General features: G+C 47.5%; 2 protein-coding genes across 7 annotated transcripts in view; both read left to right on the top strand.

Annotated features, from left to right (window-relative positions):
• The window catches only part of FLNB (filamin B), a 144,561-nt gene extending 141,419 nt beyond the window's left edge, over positions 1 to 3,142 (top strand). For all 6 annotated transcript variants that reach the window (XM_079116385.1, XM_079116384.1, XM_079116388.1 and 3 more), the window contains 2 exons: positions 644 to 847; positions 1,444 to 3,142. In XM_079116385.1, the coding sequence (XP_078972511.1) occupies positions 644 to 847; positions 1,444 to 1,631 (392 nt within the window). In that variant the 3' untranslated portion in view covers positions 1,632 to 3,142. The remainder of the gene's footprint in view (positions 1 to 643; positions 848 to 1,443) is intronic.
• A 6,660-nt stretch (positions 3,143 to 9,802) lies between these two features.
• LOC306647280 (uncharacterized protein) lies at positions 9,803 to 14,266 on the top strand. The gene is made up of 2 exons (XM_079116487.1): positions 9,803 to 10,605; positions 13,179 to 14,266. Exons 1-2 carry the CDS (start codon positions 10,083 to 10,085, stop codon positions 13,295 to 13,297), a joined length of 642 nt encoding a protein of 213 aa, XP_078972613.1. The 5' UTR covers positions 9,803 to 10,082; the 3' UTR covers positions 13,298 to 14,266.
• Positions 14,267 to 20,039: the final 5,773 nt, after the last annotated feature.

The raw sequence follows: 20,039 nt of genomic DNA, 5'->3' as shown, positions 1-20,039 counted from the left end.
TAAAATAAAAAAATAAAAAAAGCGCTGGGGATATAGCTCAGTGGTAAAGCATCCCTGGGTTCAGTCCCCAGAACAAAAAAAAAAAACAAAAACAAACAAATTTTTAAAAATATGTCTCCTTCCAAACATTATGGGAAAAAGTGCCAAACAGTAAAAACAACTTCACAAGCTGCCACCCAGAGGTAACCACCATACACATTGTAGTAAATCCCTTCCACTATGCGATGATTCACTGTTACACAAGTCATGTGGTTCGTTGCAGAAAAATTAGAAAACTCAGGAAAATCATCCTCTGTTATGTATAGAATCAATTTTGATAATATGTGTATGTTCTTTCAAACTTTTGTGCTGATTATATGTATTTTATATGAATGGAAAGATGTAAATTCTGCAGGGTGGCAAAATTTGTCAGCTGAGGTCAGACTGGTCCATTTGCCCAGAAAGGTAGATCCTAGTTGTGTGGGTAGATCCTCATTATTTAGAAGACACTGTGGTTATGGGATATGGATATAGTGGCTTTTGTATCCAGGTGTTGGGCTATAGGGGCCTCGCTGGGGTTTTAGATGGGGTACCTACCTCTCCTCTTACTGAGAATCCTCTGGTCTAACCTTGCATCCCTTTTTCCTGCTCTCCCATGTCCTAGGCCAGCGTCTGGTCAGCCCAGGCTCAACCAATGAGACCTCATCCATCCTGGTGGAGTCAGTGACCAGGTCATCAACAGAGACCTGCTATAGTGCCATCCCCAAGTCATCCTCAGATGCCAGCAAGGTGACCTCCAAGGGTGCAGGGCTCTCAAAGGCCTTCATGGGCCAGAAGAGCTCCTTCCTGGTGGACTGCAGCAAAGCTGGTAAGTAGCATGGTCCTGCTGGGGCGGGGTGGGAGGGGATGGGGTCTGGACAGGCCAAGTACCCTCCTGCACTTTGACCTTCCCTGTTAAGGCCTTTTGCAGTGTTCAGTCTCCCTCCACCCCCACCACCGGTGTAACCCAGCCACGAGCAAGCAGATGTGTTTCTTGCCTGTTCTCTTGTGCTTCATGTCTTTGCCCCTTGATTCTTTGACATGACTCCAAGGTGGGTATGAAAGGAGGTAGTATCCCTATTGCAGAGGGCAGACTTATTTAGTTATCTAGTCCCCTCTCTGCCACTAATTGCTCTAATTTCCATCTGAACTTGGGTGTCAGGAGCCAGTTGCCCAGGTTCTGACATCCAGCGCACCTGTCCTGGAAACCTGGCTCTGCTACTTGGCTTGTTCATTCTCAAAGCTGGGCACATGAACCCCACTCTCAAGCTCTGTAAGATTCTGCAGGTAATCACCACACCCTCCCACCAGCCAAGGGGCCCAGCATCATCACAGGAACTCAACCGGCAGTCTCAGGCCTGTCACCCCCTGTTCCCATATCCTCTTTCTCCTGCTCAGAGTGACCACCTTCCCTTTGCCCTTCAGGTTCCAACATGCTGCTGATTGGGGTCCACGGGCCCACCACACCCTGTGAGGAGGTCTCCATGAAGCATGTGGGCAACCAGCAATACAATGTCACATATGTCGTCAAGGAGAGGGGGGATTACGTTCTGGCCGTGAAGTGGGGGGAAGAACACATCCCTGGCAGCCCCTTTCATGTCACAGTGCCTTAAAATAGTTTGCATCAAATCCTGGGAGGAGTTCTTAATGGTTGCTTTCGTTGCTTGTTTGTAATTCATTTTATACCACGTCCTCCAGCCTGTCGGTGGGTCTAAATCCCATCCCAAAACACTACCATTCTAAAGTGCCTTCGGAAATAAGTCCTAGACTTAATTCTGGAGGGATACAATGGGAAATCATAAGAAATGCAAACTTGTCCAGTGGGCCAAGAAGATCCAACATAGACTTGGTTTACCTCGGACCTTGGGGCCACAGGTCACTGCAGAATGACCAAGAATATGGGCAAGACTGACATTTTTAAAAAATGAAACTGGGCAACCTAAACTCCAAGTTTGCTGTTGAGCCTTTACAAGATGGGGGGTGGGTGAGGGGCAGGGAAAAAGAGGAGACCTAGTGTAGGTTGTCATTTAGCGAAGGTGATTCCTTCAAACCAGCTTGATCTAGTCCAGGGCCCATATTCCATAGGAAAAGGCTGTTAGGTGCTCCACCGTGTTGACACTACTTCTCACCAATAGCCCCATTGTACTGTGGCCTCCTGACCACGTTCTTGCTGGGCAGAGCGAATTGGTGGCAAATGACTTCCTAGTGCCTCTACCCTTCCTCTGGTGATTATTTCCTTGCAGAATCATAGAAGTGTGACCGCGTGGCTGCCATGAATCAGTTTTAGTTTTCCAAGTCCATGTCAGTCACTTGGTGGAGGAAATTTTGCAGTGGTCAGCAGCATCCCACTTGCCAAAGATCCCTTCTCACCAACACTAGCCCTTGCTTCTAACACACGCCCCAGTCGCTTGCCAGCCTTACCAAAACCTTAAAAGTGACCTCAGATGGGTGCACATGTTAGTGCTCTCCTTATGAAGGCCTGTAAGGTGACATAACACTCATAGCCACCCCTACCAACCTCGTGGGTCACTCAGGAAAATGTAAGTATAGACAGGAAAGAATGAAACTATGTCAGCCTTTGACCTGAGTGTTGGGGGATTGTTGAGGGGCAGGGAAGGGCAGCAGCTTCTTTGGTGCTCCCCCTCTTTGGCAGAACAGTGGCTGTATATTTGGTCATGACTACATGTCCTCTGAGGCTCTTGGAAAAGCGATAGGCAGGTGCAGATTTTTTTTTTTTAATGGGGTATAGGGGATTTTGCATGCGTTCTGCAGGCATGAGCTGGTTTGGGGATTAAGTTAAAGCAATCAGGGACATTGCCTCATGGCAGAGCTCAGATGTGTAGTTTGGTCTGAGTGGGTTGACTTTCTGATTTGCTGCTTAGTCCTGAGAAAGTGGCCACTGTCACCATGGGTGTGGCAGGGGCTCCGGAGGTGTAGCAGCTGGAGGTAGGTGTTGACAGTAAAAGTCCACCTTTTAGAAACTGGAGCAGCCCGAAGCTTAATGTGAAAGGACCACAGGCCTTGTAAACTGGGACGGGGAAGCCAAACTGGAATCAAATGCTGACTGTAAATTGTATCTTATAACTTATTAAATAAAATGTTCGCTCCGTAAAGTTTCCCCTGGCATTCTTTGGTGGTGTCTTTTTTTCTGAATAAATGGTTTGAGCCTCTGACCAGCTCTCCCAATCCCTGGCTCAAAAGATGCAGAAGAGCAACTCATTTTTGACGATGAACCTGATCTCTTTCTGCAGGGGAAGGTCTCTCTTCTGAGAGGCCAGGCGACTAGACAGGACGCAGCCCGAAGGTGAGGGGACTTTGAGAAGAGGGTGTGTGGGCCTCAGTGCTATCACCACCTCTTGGAGAGTTTTAGATATGAAGCCCACCCAGGTAAAAGCTGTGGTTTGGGTTTTGGTAGGGGTGAATGGCTTTTCCTGATTATACTGGGAAGCCCTTATTTTCCAGAATGTTCTCAAACAAGAACAGACTGCATATCATCCCATTGCCTTAGACATGCAAGGTTAGTATTTGGTGTCACCATTTGCCCCCTGCACATTCACTCTCTGTTTCTGCCTGGAAGAGCTTCTAATTGCTGAAGAGCTAAGATGAGCCTGGCCCCTTGCTTCCTCCTAGTACTCCTAGCAGTCTGGGTCACCATTGACAATGCTATTGTATGCAGTTTGCACACCAAGTTTTCAGACTCAGCTTACTTGGGGTTAGAACCTGGCCTTTTTGACTCCAAGTAGGAGCTTTGCCCCTGTTGTTTGACACTGCTGTGGCTAAAAGTCCCTGCTGTGTCCCTGACCCTCCAGTGTTGGGGCAGGAGACTGGATCCTTCCTGTTTCTTCTGACATCCAGCTGTGAATCAGAATGACGGTTTGTTTACCTCTGAGGGGTGGGAGGAAGAAGATGGAGGGAAGGAACACCCTTATCTGTGGTCTGCACCATGAAGGACTGACTGGCCTGGGCTCTTAGCCCAAGTAGGACTGCGGGCTGTGGTTAGTCCACTGAGGCGTTTTGCTGGCTCTGCCTACCGAGGAACTCAGGGGCACAGCCACCGACTTCTCACCTTTCCAAAGCCTGACTGGGCATTTGGGGGAGGCAGCATGGACTTTGGCATTGGTATCCCAGAGTTTAAATACTGGCTCCACAATTTACTGGCTCTGTGACCTTGGAGAAGTCACCTCACTCCTCTGAGCATGCCTCCTAAGTGGTGGTGAAGATCAAATGAAATCCCACTGGGAGCTGTAAGGGAACAGTCTGCCTGAGTCTCCCACTGCTGTGACCAACACCTGCTGTAGGTGATGCTCCTTGTTAGTATCAGGACTGTACCTGGTGGCCCCTACATGGGGCCAATGATAGCATTACCCTGGAGCACATTTCCACTATAAAAATTACACAAAGGGCTGGGGATATAGCTCAGTTGGTAGAGTGCTTGCCCTGCAAGCACAAGGCCCTGGGTTCAATCCCCAGCACCGCAAAAAAAAAAAAAAAATTACACCAAGATATCTCAGGGCAGAGATCTGCACACCCTCTTTACTGGTCAATGGCCAGAACCAGAGGGCAGCTCTTATCTGCACCTGGGCTTGGCTGCCATGGAAACCTTGGAAACACCTTGAAAACTTTGGAACTTGATCCCTGGACAGGCCAGGTGCCAGGTCCTTTCCCACTTTCACTAGTTGACTTTGCCCCATTCCTAGCAGGAACTGACAGGACTGTCACTCTTCAGCATCTGGTGGAGGTTAAGTAGATAGCAACTAGCAGTTGCTTTGCGGAGATCAATTCTCAGCACGGAAGAGGCCCTGCCTGTCATGCATGGATGCCCACCTCTTCCTCATCAGGGTTCACTTTGAGACCCAGGGCAGCCCCCACCAACTGCCACCAGAAAGGAAATGTTTTATTACCATGTCTTTGCTTCTAATGCACTTGTAAACACATGGGGCCTTGACCACAGGTCTAGTGCTGGGACTTCAAAGGGGCTCTGGAAGCCACATTCTGATGAGTTTGGTGTAAAATGAGTTGGGTTCATAGGGACTTAATGTCCCTTGAAAATTGCTCACCCTGAAAATTAGAATAAAGGTTGATGGCAAAATGAGGGCTCGATTCTTGCCAAAGTCCTCAAGTTTGTATTCATTATTTATTTTTGGTACTAGGAATTGAACTCAGGAGTGCTCTACCACCAAGCTACATCCCCAGCCCTTTTAATGTTTTTATTTTTAGACAGCCTCGCTAAGTTGTGTATGCTTTCAAACTTGCAATCCTTCTGCCTCGGCCTCCTGCGTTGCTGGGACTACGGGTGTGTACCACCAGGCCTGGCTCAGATTTGTCTTTAAAATGAGGAAGATCATTAATTGTGATGTATTTTAACTTTGGCACTTGGCCTCATCTCATCCAGTAGGGTCAGGAAAGGAATGAAGTCTTTTCAAATCTCTATAGCTTGGCAGGAATTAGGGGATGTATCAGATTATTTCACTAATGAAATTTTTCTCAGAAATATACCTTAGTTTTTTTTCTTTTTCTTTTTCTTTTTCTTTCTTTTTTATCTTTTCCTTCTCATAAATACCACATTGGAGGGAGTAAAGGCACCAGGCTTCCCTGGATTCAATTTTTCTTCTCTGGCTTTGTCCTAAGGATGCTGCCCAAACACATGGTGGGAGGGAATTTTTTTTTTTTTTTTCCCCAAAAAACAAAGGAATCCTTCTGTGCGCTGTGGCTGTGTCTGGGTCCCCAAGCCCACGGGGACAGCTCATGTGTGTGGAATTTAGGGGGACCCACCCCTCATATCCTTTTTCCTCAAGTGTTCTCAAAGGCAGGCCGCAGAGGGGAAATTTAGGAGCCTGACTTGTGACACATATCCCAGGGTGTTTCAAGCTTCGGACTTGCTTATCTCTCCAGGACAAAGACTCTGCAGGCCTTTTATTGCCTGCCCTTTCCCCCTCTGCCCTGACCACCTTCCCAAGGCACCAGGACCCTCCCCCTGGCTTGGGGCTGCCCTTGCTTCTAGGCAGCAGACATTCTTAGGGCAAAGCTGGTGCTGAACCCTCGCAGGGTGTTCTCAGAGGGGAAGGAAGACTTGGCAGAGGCACCAGGCCCTGGAAAAGTCAGGCTTCAGACTGAGCCACAAGCAGCCACTTTAATAGGAGCAGGATAACCGTGTTGAGAAGCCCTCAGCAAGTGGTGTGTCAGATGCTACAGCTCAAGTCTAGATTCCAATCCCAGCTCTGCTGTTTACCAGTTGAGACCTCTTAGGAAATACCCTCTCTGCCTCAGTGCTCTCATCTGAATAATGGGAACATACAGGAACCTTTTTTTTTTTTTTTTTTTTGGTGGGGAGGGGAGTGTGCCCAGGATTGAACTCAGGGACACTCGACCCCTGAGCCACATCCCCAGCCCTATTCTGTATTTTATTTAGAGACAGGGTCTCACTGAGTTGCTTAGCACTTCACTTTTGCTGAAGCTGGCTTTGAATTCACAATCCTCCTGCCTCAGCCTCCCAAGCCACTGGGATTGTAGGCGTGCACTACATGCCCAGCAGGAACCTTCCTTTCTAAGATCAGATCTACACCTCCCCTCCACACCCCCAGCTGACCTGGGCAAACCGTCAATCCAGAACTGCCAGGAGAGTGGCTGTCTGAGTGATCCCAAAGTGGAATGGAAGGGGTCCCCATTGAGGGGAAAGGTGGCTGGCAGGGAAGCTATTTAGCACAGAGGGTATGAGTATAGGCCAGAGATTCCCATTCCTGGCTCTGCCATGACCTTAGGCAGGTCACTACCCTCATAGAAAACTGTGCCTTGGTTTTCTTTCCAATGAAATGGGGTGGTGGAACTCATCCCAAAGAATATTCTGAGTATTAAACTACAAAATCTGTATAAAGAGCACATCTCAGTGTCCAGTGCATATGAGGTCTCACAAAATGTTATTGGTACAAGGTGACTATAATTGTTTATCAGTGGCAGTGGTTGGGATGGGCCAACCACAGGACTCTGAGCTGGGATGTCAGTGGCCTGGGGGAGTGACCACAGCTGCAGGAGGGAAATTGGCTGAGTCAGGTGCATTTAGGAAGGCCCCAGCCCACAACCCTTGTCTTTTTAGTTTCAGCCACCCTTTTCCCTTAGTATAGGCCTAGATCAGAGACAGACCTTCACAAGTTCATTTTCCCAAGTAAGAAAATTATCACAACTAAAACAAATGGTGATGCCGCCAGTTATCAGTGACGAGTTCTGCTTCCTCAAATGTTGAAGTATAACACCAGAGAAGCACACCAAGGCAAGCATATAAAGCAGGTTTTATTTAAAGGTAGTAACACAGACTTATCCTGGGAGAGAGAATGGGCCCTGGCTGGTATTCTGGTATCCCAAGAAGTGAGAGGGCCCTCCCCTTTTTATAGAGTAGTTCTCCTGCTCTCTTTCCCCCTGTCCCTCTTCTTCCTGCCTATGGGACTAGACCCAGGAGATGCTGGTGAGATGGCAAAAAGGTGAGAAGCAGGTGGGCAGGGGGAGGGACCAAGTGGAGTGATTCAGGCAGATTAACAACCCAGGGGGCATTAATTAGCAATTCCCTGCCTGCAGCCTTTTGGGTGGAGTAGTATAGGCTGGTAACCTTGGTGATCAAAGGGCTCTGGAGACACTGAAGTCCCAATCTCCCAGGGGAAGTCTCCAACTTTTCAGATTGGCTTCAATGCGAGGCTCTGCCACTCATTATCCCTGTTTTTGTTTTTGTTTTTAACAGAGGAGCATGCCCAAGTTCACACAGGTCAATTCCTGAATTGGTCAAACCTGTTTAGGAAAGGGGCCATGAAGTTTACTCTGCTCCCAAACTCAGGGAAGCTATTCTACTGGGCCCTCTGCTGTCCTCTGGAAGACAGCACTGGAAGACAGCACTTTGAGGACACTTTTCTGCACCTCCCCAAATCGTCTAGCCTTTGCAGGAGTTGTCTACCATGCCTACCAGGATGATCCTGGCCTCTGGGACCAGCAGGGTTCCCCTTAGACTGCCTGAGAGAAGTCCTTGGGATGGGGAAGGGATGGGGTCTCTGAAGTCCTATGAAGGGAGCACCTGCCTCTATCTCTCTGAATTCAGGACACCCAGACATACCAGCCCAGGGATGGGGGCAGGCTGTGCTCTGCCTGTCCTCATCTACCTTTGGTTCAGTGCCTGGCACAGGGTCAAGAACAAATGAATTTTATTGAATGAATAAACAAGAACACACCCAGCAGAGAGTGGAGAGGCTTCCTGGAGTTCTAGGATCATACCCCACCCCATGATGGTTTGACCCCAGAGTCCTGCCACCTTTGGCCCTGCAACTCCTAATTCTTCCCTCCCTTCCTCACCCCACCTGTGCCTGCAACAGGCCAGTGTGCCTATTCATCTTTTCCTTGGGCATATTCTGGGCACCTACTATGTGCTAGGCAGTACCCCCGACATGCCCTAGAGGTAGATAAGGTGTTGGACAAGACAGGGCCTGGAAGCACCAGCTCCATGGGGCAGGGCATTTTGTTTGTTAGTTTGTAGCTCCTGACACAGAGTAGGCCCTCAGGAAAGGATGAGTGGAACATTTACTCTGGTCAGGAAGCCAGGACGCTAGTGGTCTGTCAGTGACCACCATGGATGCTCAACTAAGACAGTCGCACTTAGTCTATGCTTCATCTCTCCAGTTTTCCCAATCTCCCTCCCACATCTCACCACATCTCACCACAGGGGGTCTGCAACTCTGTGTGGCTTGCTTTTCAGACTCTGGAGCCCAGTCTTTCCTCCCTGACTGCCTGGCTAACCCAGGTTCACAGTTCAGGTTTCTGTCAAAGGTCACCTCCCTTCCCCTCCACCTACCTTCCTCATACACCTTGTTAATAATGACTCTGTTCCTCCTTCTGAACTGTGAAACCTCTGTCTCTCCTCATGTGCTTTTTGGATCTGACTCAGTACCCAGCAGAGTTGAGAGCAAATGAGTTTGTCAAAGGAATAAATGATAGCCCCCCACCCCCAGAGTGGAAAGACAGTGGTCCTGGAGCATTGTGGGTAGCCTCCTTCTCACCGGTGCTCCCCAGAAGGGCCCTGGTCAGGGAGACAGAGGGTGTGAGGATCCAACAGCTGACTTCAGGGTGTAGCTGGGCATCTGGTGAGGCCTTTTTTGCCCTACCCTGCCTTTACCCTCTGTGCTTGTCACAGTCCACAGGAGTTTTGTGTCTATAACACACAGGCATGGGTTTTGGTGTTGATCCCAAGGCAACCACTTAACATTATTGAGCCTTAATTTTCTTTGTGGGGAAAAGTGATGTTAACCTGTTTGCAAATCACTGGGGCCTGGCACAGCCTGGGGCCTGGCACAGAATGAGTGACTCCCTCTTCAGACCAACAGCGGGCACTGGGACATTATAGCATTTCTCCACATATGCATTTCCCTATCTGGAAGGAGCCATGGTCGCTCTAGCAACAAAGTGATGGTTGAAGGCAACTGGTACCCGGTGGGTGCTTGTTAAACTGCAGCCAGTGTTGACGGAGAGCTGTATAATACTGTCACATCATTCTCCCAATACCAAGGGAAGTTCCCACTATCGTTCCCCTGTATACTGAGTCTACTGGGCTAGCAAATGGCAGAACTCTGTCAGGAGCTGAGCTGCAGAGTTGCCATGTATCTAGAAACTCCTGGCAGGTGGCATTTGAGCTTCCCTTGGGTGCCTGCTGCATAGTAGATGTACATCAGCGTTTGCTGCATGAAATAGAGGCCCTGGGTCCCCATCTACCATAACCAGAGGGGACTCTGGTCATGAGGGTGAAGGACTAGACTGGAGACCCTCTGGGGAAGACCCTGCCAGACATCCTGCGGGAGGGATGTATGTGTGTGTGTGTGTGGCCAGGCTATGCTCCTTTTTCCAGCCTGCTCTGTGCTTCTGCCTGTGGGTGGCCAGAGTCCCCTCACCAGCCCAGCCCCTCCTCTCCAATGGGGCCTTGTCAACCCAGCCCTCATTGGCTGCACGTTTCCTAGGAGACAGACACCAGTTACCCAAACACAGGCCACAGAGCTATGGGAAGAATCTTCTCTTTCTTCCCTCCCTGACCCTCCCCAGCCATGGGGGAACTGTTTACCTCCCAGAGCCAGGCTCGCTGGCAAGAGCGCATCCAAAAGGAGACTGCCGCCCGGGTCGCCTGGAATATCCACTATGGTCACAACTTCCTGAAAGAGGGGACCAGGGCCAAGAAGCAGCTCCAGCAGGCCCCATTCAAGTCAGCCCTGGAAGTCGGCCAGGTGCCTGCCACCAGCTCCCTTGTCAGCAAGGAGGTACAGGTGGGACATCCAGAGGTCCAGGGGGTCCAGAACCAGTTATCCGGGGCAGTAGGCATCCAGGTCCCTACACCCAAGGGAATCAGAATAAGGAAGGCTAGAGGAGCCACTCAGGGCCCAGCAGGCCACAGCAGGCCAGAGGACTTAACAATGAGGCAGGTCCCCTCAAGCACCCTGAAGCTGCTCTTCGAAGGTGTCTCCCATGATGGCCAAGGCCGGGCCCGTTACCTCCAGGAGCGGCATCAGCAGATACCAGAGGAGAAGTTCCAGTACAAGATCCTGTCATCTTGGGAGTATGGCTGGCATGTGGGTAAGGGCACTACTCTCTTGCCATTTCATGCCTTTGGCAAGGAGGCCCAGCCTCCTTCCCCAGCCTCTTCTTTCATTACCCTTTTCTCCTGGCACATAGAACTGGCTCACCATATCTGCCTTCTCACGTTGCACATGTGTACATCCTGGCCTCTCCACCTGGAATGCTCCTCCTGCCCCTCCCTCTACCTGACCAGATTTCACCCATCACCTCTGAGAAGTCTTCTGAGAGTCCAGGCAGATTTGTTGAGCCCACCTTTGTGCTTCTGCAGCTATGTGAGTCTACAGAAGCACCAGACCAACTGCACCACCGTTCCTTGCTTAGTTAACTTTATGAATGCTCCCTCAGCTCCCAGACTTGGGACTGGTCCTCAGTGACTGTGATGAATGAACAAATGAATGAACATGGACTAGAGAATGAGAACTTCATTTGGAGTCAGAGGATATGAATTCAAACCCTGGTTCTCCCTTTTTTGGTTGTGTGATCTTCAGGCAAGAACCTTAACTTCTCTGGGCCTCAGTTCCCACATCTATAAAATAGGAATAAGCTAGTATCTGCCTTCCTATATCATAGAGTTTTTGGAAAAATGGGGCAGGTAGGGGAGAGCACCTGGAATAGGAAATATCCTCAAAAGACCCCTGTGCAGTGGGATCAATAAATGATCCTTCATTTGGAACAGGCTGTAGAGGAAGAGTTGGAAATAATGAATGCCAGCTCTGCCTCAAAACCAGCTCTGAAGAGTGACTCCATTTGAAATTAGGAGACTTTGATTTGACTTCCATTTCATTTATTCTTTCATTCAACAAATGTTTACTGAGTATGTGTCAGGCAGTTTTGTCCCTAAGAATATGTCAGAGAGCAAGATAGACCAGTCCCTGAAGGCCACAAACACACACTGTAGGTCAGGCAGTGCGGTCCACACTGCAAAGCAGTGCTTTTCAATCTTTACTATGCATGAGAATCAGTGCAGTCTTGTTAAATCAGGGCAGTTAACAGTGTAGGTTCTGACCCAGTAAGTGGGTTGGAGAGGCCACGGAAGAAGATTCTGCATTTCTAATAAGCTCTCAGATGCTGTTGCTGCTACTGGTTTGGAGACCACACTTGGAGTGTCTAAAGCTGTTAAAGAGGAATTAACTGAGGATGAAGGAATTGTGGCTAAGGGCACTGCCTTGGTAGACAGTTTTCTGGGGACAGGACATGGAAACTGAGTCCTGGGTAGGATGTACTGCGCAGGATTTCTGGAGGAAGGACCTGACTGCCTGCTCTCACAGAGTAAGTCTCTATTTAGGCGTTGTGCAGCATCTTCCTCTTCTGCTCTAGTCCCTGGGTCTATATCCATAGCCTGTGAAGCCAATGCCAGTCAAAGTTCACCAGATCTAGCAAATAAAAATGTAGGATGCCTAGTCTCATCTGAATTTCAGATAGCTGAGACTTTTTAGTGCAGGTATATCTTAAATAATGCATGACGCCTATAATAAAAATTTAGTCATGTTTATCTGCATATCTTTGCTTTTTCATACTGGGGATTGAATTTAGGGGAGCTCTGCCACATTCTCAGCCCTTCTTTATTTTTTATTTTCAGGCAAGGTCTCACTATGTTCCTGAGACTGGCCTCAAACTTGTGGTCCTCCTGCCTCAGTCTCCCTAGTCACTGGCTATTTGTATTTCAAATGTAACTGGGCATCCTGTATTTTACCTAGCAACCCAATTACTGGAATGCCAATACCCACACCAGAAGGCCTGATCCTGGATGCTTCCTGGGTACTAAGGCAGTGTCATTTTCTAGGCAGAGACAGGGAGACTGTTTTCCTCCATAGTGGATCTGCTTAAGCCTGCAGTTGCTGCCAGAATCACTGGAACATTCTGTAAGCCTCTGGTCTCACACCCCAAACCCAAATTCAGTTCAGGAAGAGTTGGGGAACAGATAACAGACCTGTTGACTACTTCTCCCCTTCCCACCACAGTTATACTTAGGGACTACATTAACCCAGTAGATGGAAACAGACACAGAGAAGAAGGGTTGAAGGCATTGTCTGAGCCCCAACTAGATCAGCTACAAATACCCTTTCATACATATAAAGTGACAGTTTAGTGCCTGGCATATAGTAAGTGCTGAATAAATGATAGTTGGTATTATTGTTGACTCAATAAGCAGAATTTACAGATTACAGGTATTTGGGAGCCAATTTGGCCTTGGATCAGACCAGGGAGATTTTACTATGGCGCACTGGGATGAGTGGGGTACCCTGATAATGGGAGAAATGTGATGAAGGGTTGGAATGAGGAGAGAGGTCCAAATAGTTAACAACTGGAATGACATCAGTGTTGCCCATCAGGACAAATCCTGGTCATGGTGCCAAAGCAGGGTCTTGGGGTTCCCATGCTATCCTAGGTATTAGTCTTTAGTTACTGGATCACAGGGAGGCCTGGGGTAGGGGTCATAAGAAGGCAGTGACTATTCCTAGTTTAACAGTTGCTGCAGTATATCTCTGCTAGCCCCCAGCCCTTTGGGTGGGGTGGTGCTGGCAGGAGGATGATGACCCCCTGTCACTCAGGCCTCTACTGTGTTCCAGGGGATGCCATGAGGAACTACACGATACCAACGTATGCCAGGACCCAGCCTATCACAAAGACATTTTACGTCAAAAGTAGCGTCTTCCATTTTCCACGGCGAACAGACCAGCTCATGTGAACTTGGCTGGGGAAGGGCCCTCAGCTGCTCCTTTCCTTTCTCCTTGATTCATCTGGATCCTCCAGGGGCCGTGCTGCCAGTCAAACCTGCCCTTCACTCTGTGTTTTGCCTAGCCCTGCCTCCTTGGTTGTGTGTGGATGGGCATGAGTGTACCCCTAAGGCAGATGTACCTCTGGGATGTACAGGTGACCCACCCTGAGGGTTCTTGTTTGTGCTCGCAGACCTCCACTCCTTGCAGACCTGCCCCTACCCTACCATCATCAATAAGGCATAGGCACTGGTGCTTATTTCTTGGGGAAACAACAGAGTCTCACTGTGCTCTGTCAGCACAGCTGGGTGGGGAGGGGCTCACCATGTTCTTAAGGTGCTAAGGGGGATGTGTTGGTGAATAGCTCCCTGCTTTTTATTTGTCTACATTCTGTTGAAGGGATCCATAGTAGAGTTGCTTGATCCCGATGTATCCCATGGTTTAGTGAAGAAGTAGTTTTCATTTCTTCTTACTTCTCTCATACCCAAGAACCTGCATTAGTCAGGTTGTTATAGCCTCACTGCTGTAACAAAAAGCTCCTAAATCCCTGTTGTTAAAACCAATAAAGATGTATTTCTTACACCATAGTACAATTTGATGTTCAGTGGGCAACCTTCCAAATGCTGATCTGGGAAAGAGGCTTCCTTCATCTGCTGGTCTGGCCATTGCTCAGGGCCTCAGAATCCTTCCTACAGTTCTCTATATCAACCGTGGGACAAAGAAACATGGAGTGTAGAGACACCCACACTTAACCACCTTGGCCTTCTCCTGGAACTGACAAATGCCACATTCTAATGGTGAGAATAAGTCATATGACTTCTAGGTGGGATAAACCTGGGTTGGTCCTATAACTGTGTTTCAGTCAGCTTTTTCCCCCCATGAAAAATACGTGAGAAAAACAACTTGAAGGAGGAAAGGTTTATTTGGGGTCATAGTATCAGAACATGGTCGACTGGCTCCAAGACACAAACACTATGGTGGAAGGGAGCCGTGGAAGAAAGCCCGTCAGCATATGGTAGCTGAAAAGCAGGAAGGGGGGGGGGAGAGAGAGAGAGAGGGGGGGGGGGAAAGAGAGAGAGAGAAGAAGAAGAAGAAGAAGAAGAAGAAGAAAAACAAGAGAAGAGAAGAGAAGAGGAGAGGAGAGGAGAGGAGAGGAGAGGAGAGGAGAGGAGAGGAGAGGAGGAGATGAGAGAGGAGAAGAGAGGAGAGGAGAAGAGAAAGAAAGGAAAGAAAAAGGAAGAAAGCAATCAGTGGGGGATGAATTATAGTCCCCAGGGACACACTCCCAGTGGTCTACCTCCTCCAACTATGTGATTGCTTATAGTTTCCACCTCCTTCTAATAATCCATTCAAATTATGAATCCATCAAATAGATTAATCCTTTATAGTCCTCATGATCCAGTCATTTCCTAAAAGCCCCACCTCTGGACATTGTGTACAGAGAACCAAAGGCTTCAACTCATGATGTTTTAAGAGACATTGCATGTCCAATCCATAATGCTGTGTGGTCAGGAAGAAGAGGAGAAAAGATTCCCAAACATCTGGCCCATCCCTGCTGATGTGTCCTGTGACTTCCCTGAGGATGGATTTGAGGCACAGCCACCATCCTAAATTCAGTCTCCTCTTGAATTAGTTTCCTCAGCTTACTATAACCTGGGTGTCTTAAAACAGTAAAAATTTATTATATCACAGTTCTGGAACTGGAGGTCCCCAAATCAAAGTATCAGCAGAGCTAGGCGCCTTTTTTTTTTTTTTAACATTGTTTTTAATTGCCAATGGATCTTTTATTTTATTTATTTATATGTGGTGCTAACTAGTGAACCCAGGGCCTCAAACATGGCAGGCAAGCACTCTATCACTGAGTCACAACTCCAGCCCAGTCATGGACCTTCTAAAACCTGTAGGGATGTTTCCTTGCATCCCCTAGCCTCTGGTGATTTGCTGTCAATCTTTAGTGTTCTTTGACTTGCAACTGCATTACTCTGACCCCTTTACTATCACCTAAATGCTATCTGTGGTCTGTCTTCACATGGCTGTCTTATAAGGACATCCACCATGTTGAATTAGGGCCTACCCTATTGCTATATGATCTCTTTACTAATCACATCTGCAATAACCCTATTTCCAAATAAGGTCATATTCTGAGGTGCAGGTGGTTAGGACTTCAACAGCTTTTTTGGTGGGACACAGTTCAGCTAAGCCTTGGTTACTGGGACCATCTTGATGGTCTTTCTGCTTTTTCTTGGAAAGTGTTCCTTTGCAGCATCCCAGACCATGTAAAGGTCCATGGAGGTCCACCGAGTGTTGATGCCCATAGCATCTCATGGTTTAAAAGGCCTCAGGGCATAGCTGAGTATGGTGACACACTCCTATAATCTCAGGTACTCAAGAGGCTGAGGCAATAGGATTGAAAGTTCAAGGCCAGTTGGCAACTTAGTGAGATCCTGTCTCAAAATAAAAAATTAAAAGGGCTGAGGGTGTTGCCCAGTGGTAGAGTGTCCCTGAGTTCAATCCCTGTAACAGGGTCTGGGGGAGGCCTTGAGCATATAGAGATCCAAATAGTCACCCCTGAGCATAGCTCTTTTCAAAACAAAAATGCTCATGGACAGCTACACCTTGTTTAATCAGGGCATTGTGGTCCCTCCTCCATCCCCACTTGGTCCAAAAGCCCAACTATTCGACAATGCTGTTGCAGTGCACAAGCAGCCATGGACAATATAAAAGTGGACACGGCTGTGTTCCAATTAAACTGTATTTGAAAACAACAACAACAACAACAACAACAAAAACCAGATTGTGGGTTACCTTTGATCCACAGGTTACAGTTTGATGTACCCTGGTTTAAATTTATAAAAATATATTTAAGTTGATTTCACTGTTTTGTTGTTTTTTCTTTCTTCCAATGTGACTGCTAGAAGATTTCAAGTTGAATCATTGGCTCACAGAGTATCAGTATTGGACAGAGCAAAGCATTTTACAATTTTAAGTCTAGGGGTTAACTTACCCTGGGAGAGAAGTGGGGTGGGGTGTGGAATGTGTGAATTCCCATGACAATGAGAGAGCTCCCTAGCCTGGTTCTGCACTGTTGAGTGTGGAGCCCTAGAGCAGGCCCCCTCCTGACTGCTTCCTGCTATTATCTGGACCCCAGGTTACTAGTTCTAGATTTCCCTTAGTACTAAGGTGAAGTTCCTTGAAAGGCCACCAGGTGATGCTATCAGTCTACATGGTCTCTGCCTGGTTCTGCCACCTGCCTTTGCTGTGTGGCTTTGGACTTCAACTTCCTCACCTATAAAATGGAGTTAGACTATACTAGTGTGGGTCCCAGTTACTTTTCCTTTCAGGTGCCTTCCTCCATCAAGATTATTTTAAAATTAGATTTTATAATGATATCTGATATAAAGAAAAATATTAATACTGTATATTAAAATTTTACTTTAACTAAAAGTTTATCATTTCTGTGACTCCTAAAATTACTGTCGGTCCCTACCTTGCCTAATGGGTTAGTCAGTCCTGGCCTCCTCTACTGTAGTTGTGTGAGCTTGGGCAAGTTGTTCACCTCCTCTGAGCCTCAGTTTCCTCATCTGTAGAGTTCAGATGATATCAAAATCCACCTTTTAGTGGAATTCAGTGAGAGAGTGTAGGCATGCCTTCTTAGAACACAGCCTAGAATCAAGGAGGCTTTGCAAATGTCAGCTATTTGTTATTTTTGTCTTCTTTTCCACTCTAACCTCTGTGAATTGAAGAATAGATCTCAAAACAAGCAGGAATCTCAAAGGAAATATTGCAGAAAGATAAAGTGAAGTTTCCAGGGTATTTGATAGGCAAAGTAAGGAGTTTCATTGAGAATAGAGGTGCAACAGAAGTTTTTGCAAATGATGAACACATCCTCCCTCCTGCCATCAGAGAACTCATGTGATGCAGGAACATGGACTTGACCACCCAACCAGAAGCTGAACAAGCTGGTGAATACATACCAAAGGAATCCATGGGAAATTTGTGTGTGCATGCACACGTGCATGTTGCATACAAATATCCTGGCTTCCTTAAATTTCTTTGATTTTATTTCAGTAGCTTCCCTGAATCCTAAATCTTGACACCATTGGTGCCAGGGTCCTGTGGGTGACCTGGCTCCTTCAGGGAGACTTGAGGGATTATTCAGAATATTGACTCTTTGAGGATCATCATCAGGAGACTTGGCAGCAGATGAAGGTATAAGCCTCTCTCAGCATATCTGATTTCTACCCACACCTGCCTGGGCCCACTGCTTTTTCTTTTTCTAGGAGGGATGAGGGCTTTGGCCTCCAAGTTTGTCACCCTTTCCTGGTTTGGCAACTGCCCTTTATACTTGCTTTCTCCTACCATGAGCCATAGTTGTTGAATTGGAGAAAGCCCACTCAAGCCCTACCTGGCCACAGGGACAGGGTGAAGTTCGCTGAGGGAAGGTTTCTGTGTTTGAGGCAGGAAAGGGATGTTGATGAGGAAGAGGATATGACAAGGACTAGAAGTAGCGGTGTCTTCTTTCTCAAGGCTCGCTTGCCAAAACACCTACTGTGGTGAATGATAAAGGAATAGAAATTTGGCAGGAGTCTTTCCATGGCAAAAATTCATTCTGAACAATTAAATGAGAGCAACATATACCCAAAGACTGTCCACTGTGACAGAACAAATCTGATAAAAATAGAGCTTCTATTTATTTACCAAGAACTTACTAAGGGTCCCATACGCAATGTCCATCACCTGATTTAAATGTCACCTATGAGCTCAATTCTCTTCTCATCCCCATTTTACACATTTAGAAATGGGAAGTGACCTATGTGCTTAGGACTGCACAGCTAGAAGGCAGTATAGGATATGGCCCTGAAGTGACCATACTACCCTTCTTCCAAGGAGGGCTAGTAAAAGGATTTCTAAGTCTGGTCTTCATATTTCCTGTCTTTAGTATATCTGGATGCAAGTGAGGGGGGCGTCTGTCAAAAATGCAGTGGCACAGCCTGTAATCTCAGGATGCTGAGGCAGGAGGTTTGCAAGTTAGAAGCCAACCTCACTTAGCAACTTTGCAAGACCCTGTCTCAAAATAAAAATAATAATAATTTTAAAAATGGACTGGGAATATACTCCATGGTAAGTGTCCCTGGGCTCAATTCCCAGTATTGCAACAAACAACCAAACGAAAACATGCAGGTTCCTGGATCCCAGTACAATGTGCTAAGAGACTCTAGTAGCTATAGCCCGCAAATTAGATATGGGTAACTGGTTCTCTGGGATTTGGGTGCACACAAAGTTTTAGACCCTTTAGACAAAGTCAAGGCTGAAAGTGTGAGTTTTCCCAGGGTACACACTGCTTTCTGGAAAACTACTAAAACTCCTTGCCCTGCTAAGGTTAGGTGACCCAAATATATGGGAGATTTGTAGCTGCATTAGGTAGTGAACAATGAGTGTTCTGTGCCTCCCGTCTGGCAAAGTTGACAGAATAACACTGGCAGGTGCCTGTGGCTCTATAACTTGCTGTGGGGCAGGAAGAAGGGCACATCTTGCTGGGAAGGAAGCTGCAGGGTGTCAGGATTTGCTGACTTCAGGTCAGAGCCATGGCTAGGCCCCTGCTTAATGTCTGGTTCTACCTTGTCCTTAGCTCCCCACCGAGCAGAGACCGGAGTCTTACGGCCGGGCTCTTGCCCAGTTGTGCATCCGTCAGAGCTTTCAGTGTTTCAGGGCAAAAGAATGATGCTCTCCCTCCAAGATAAGCTCATTTGCGTATTGCTTGCTTGATTATTTGGGGCCTTGGAGATTGGAAAGCTTCCTGGGATGGTGGTCCTGCCTCAGAAGAGGGTTGACAAATTTTAGCAGCCTTGCTGAGATCATCGAGGTTAATTGGACGCCTGGGGAAGATGGTTTCTTTTAATCAGGTCCTTTGGATTTTATTCCCTCAGTCAGATGTTACATACTTTCAGATATCAGTCTGCTGCAGTTCGGATCTGGAGTGTAGACTGTTGGGAGGATGTGGGATCTTTAAAAGGTGGGGCCTGCCATCTTTTGACCCAGCTATCCCACTCCTCGGTTTATACTCAAAAGACTTAAAATCAGCATACAAGTGATGCAGCCACATCAATGTTCATAGCTGCTCAATTCACAATAGCTAGATTGTGAAATCCAACGAGATGCCCTTCAATTGATGAATGGATAAAGAAACTGTGGTATAGACACACAACGGAATATTATTCAGCCATAAAGAAGAATAAAATCATGGCATTTGCTGGTAAATGGATGGAGTTGTAGAATATCATGTTAAGTAAAATAAGCCAAGCCCAAAAAAACAAAGGCCGAATGTTTTCTCTGATAAGTGGATGATGATACATAACGGGGAGGGGAGGGGTTGGGGGTGGAGCGTGGATGCGTCCAATGTATCAAAATGCAGTCTGCAAAAATAAAAATTGTAAAAAAAGGTGGGGGCTGGGGAGATAGCTCAGTTGGTAGAGTGCTTGCCGGGCAAGCATAAGGCCCTGGGGTTCGAGCCCCAGCACGCAAAAAAAAAAAAAAAGGCGGAACCTGGAAGGAGGAAGTTGGGTCTCGAGGGGGCGGGGCGTGCCCACGCAGGGGATGCTGGGACCCCACCATTTCCTCTCCCTCTGCGTCTGGCCGCTGTGGGGTGAGAACTTTGCGACGCCTAGTGTTCTCCCTGATGTTCTGTCACACTGCAGGCCCCGGAGTGAGGACGTC

This window comes from Sciurus vulgaris (assembly GCF_902686455.1).
Source record: "Sciurus vulgaris genome assembly, chromosome: 16".
Lineage (NCBI taxonomy): Eukaryota > Metazoa > Chordata > Mammalia > Rodentia > Sciuridae > Sciurus > Sciurus vulgaris.
This window is presented reverse-complemented; position numbering and strand designations above follow the sequence as displayed.

Coding starts and splice junctions, on each gene's coding strand:
- LOC306647280 (XM_079116487.1), top strand. CDS start 10,083: ATGGGGGAACTGTTTACCTCCCAGAGCCAGGCTCGCTGGCAAGAGCGC. Junction 10,606..13,178: donor GGAGTATGGCTGGCATGTGG/GTAAGGGCACTA, acceptor ACTGTGTTCCAG/GGGATGCCATGAGGAACTAC.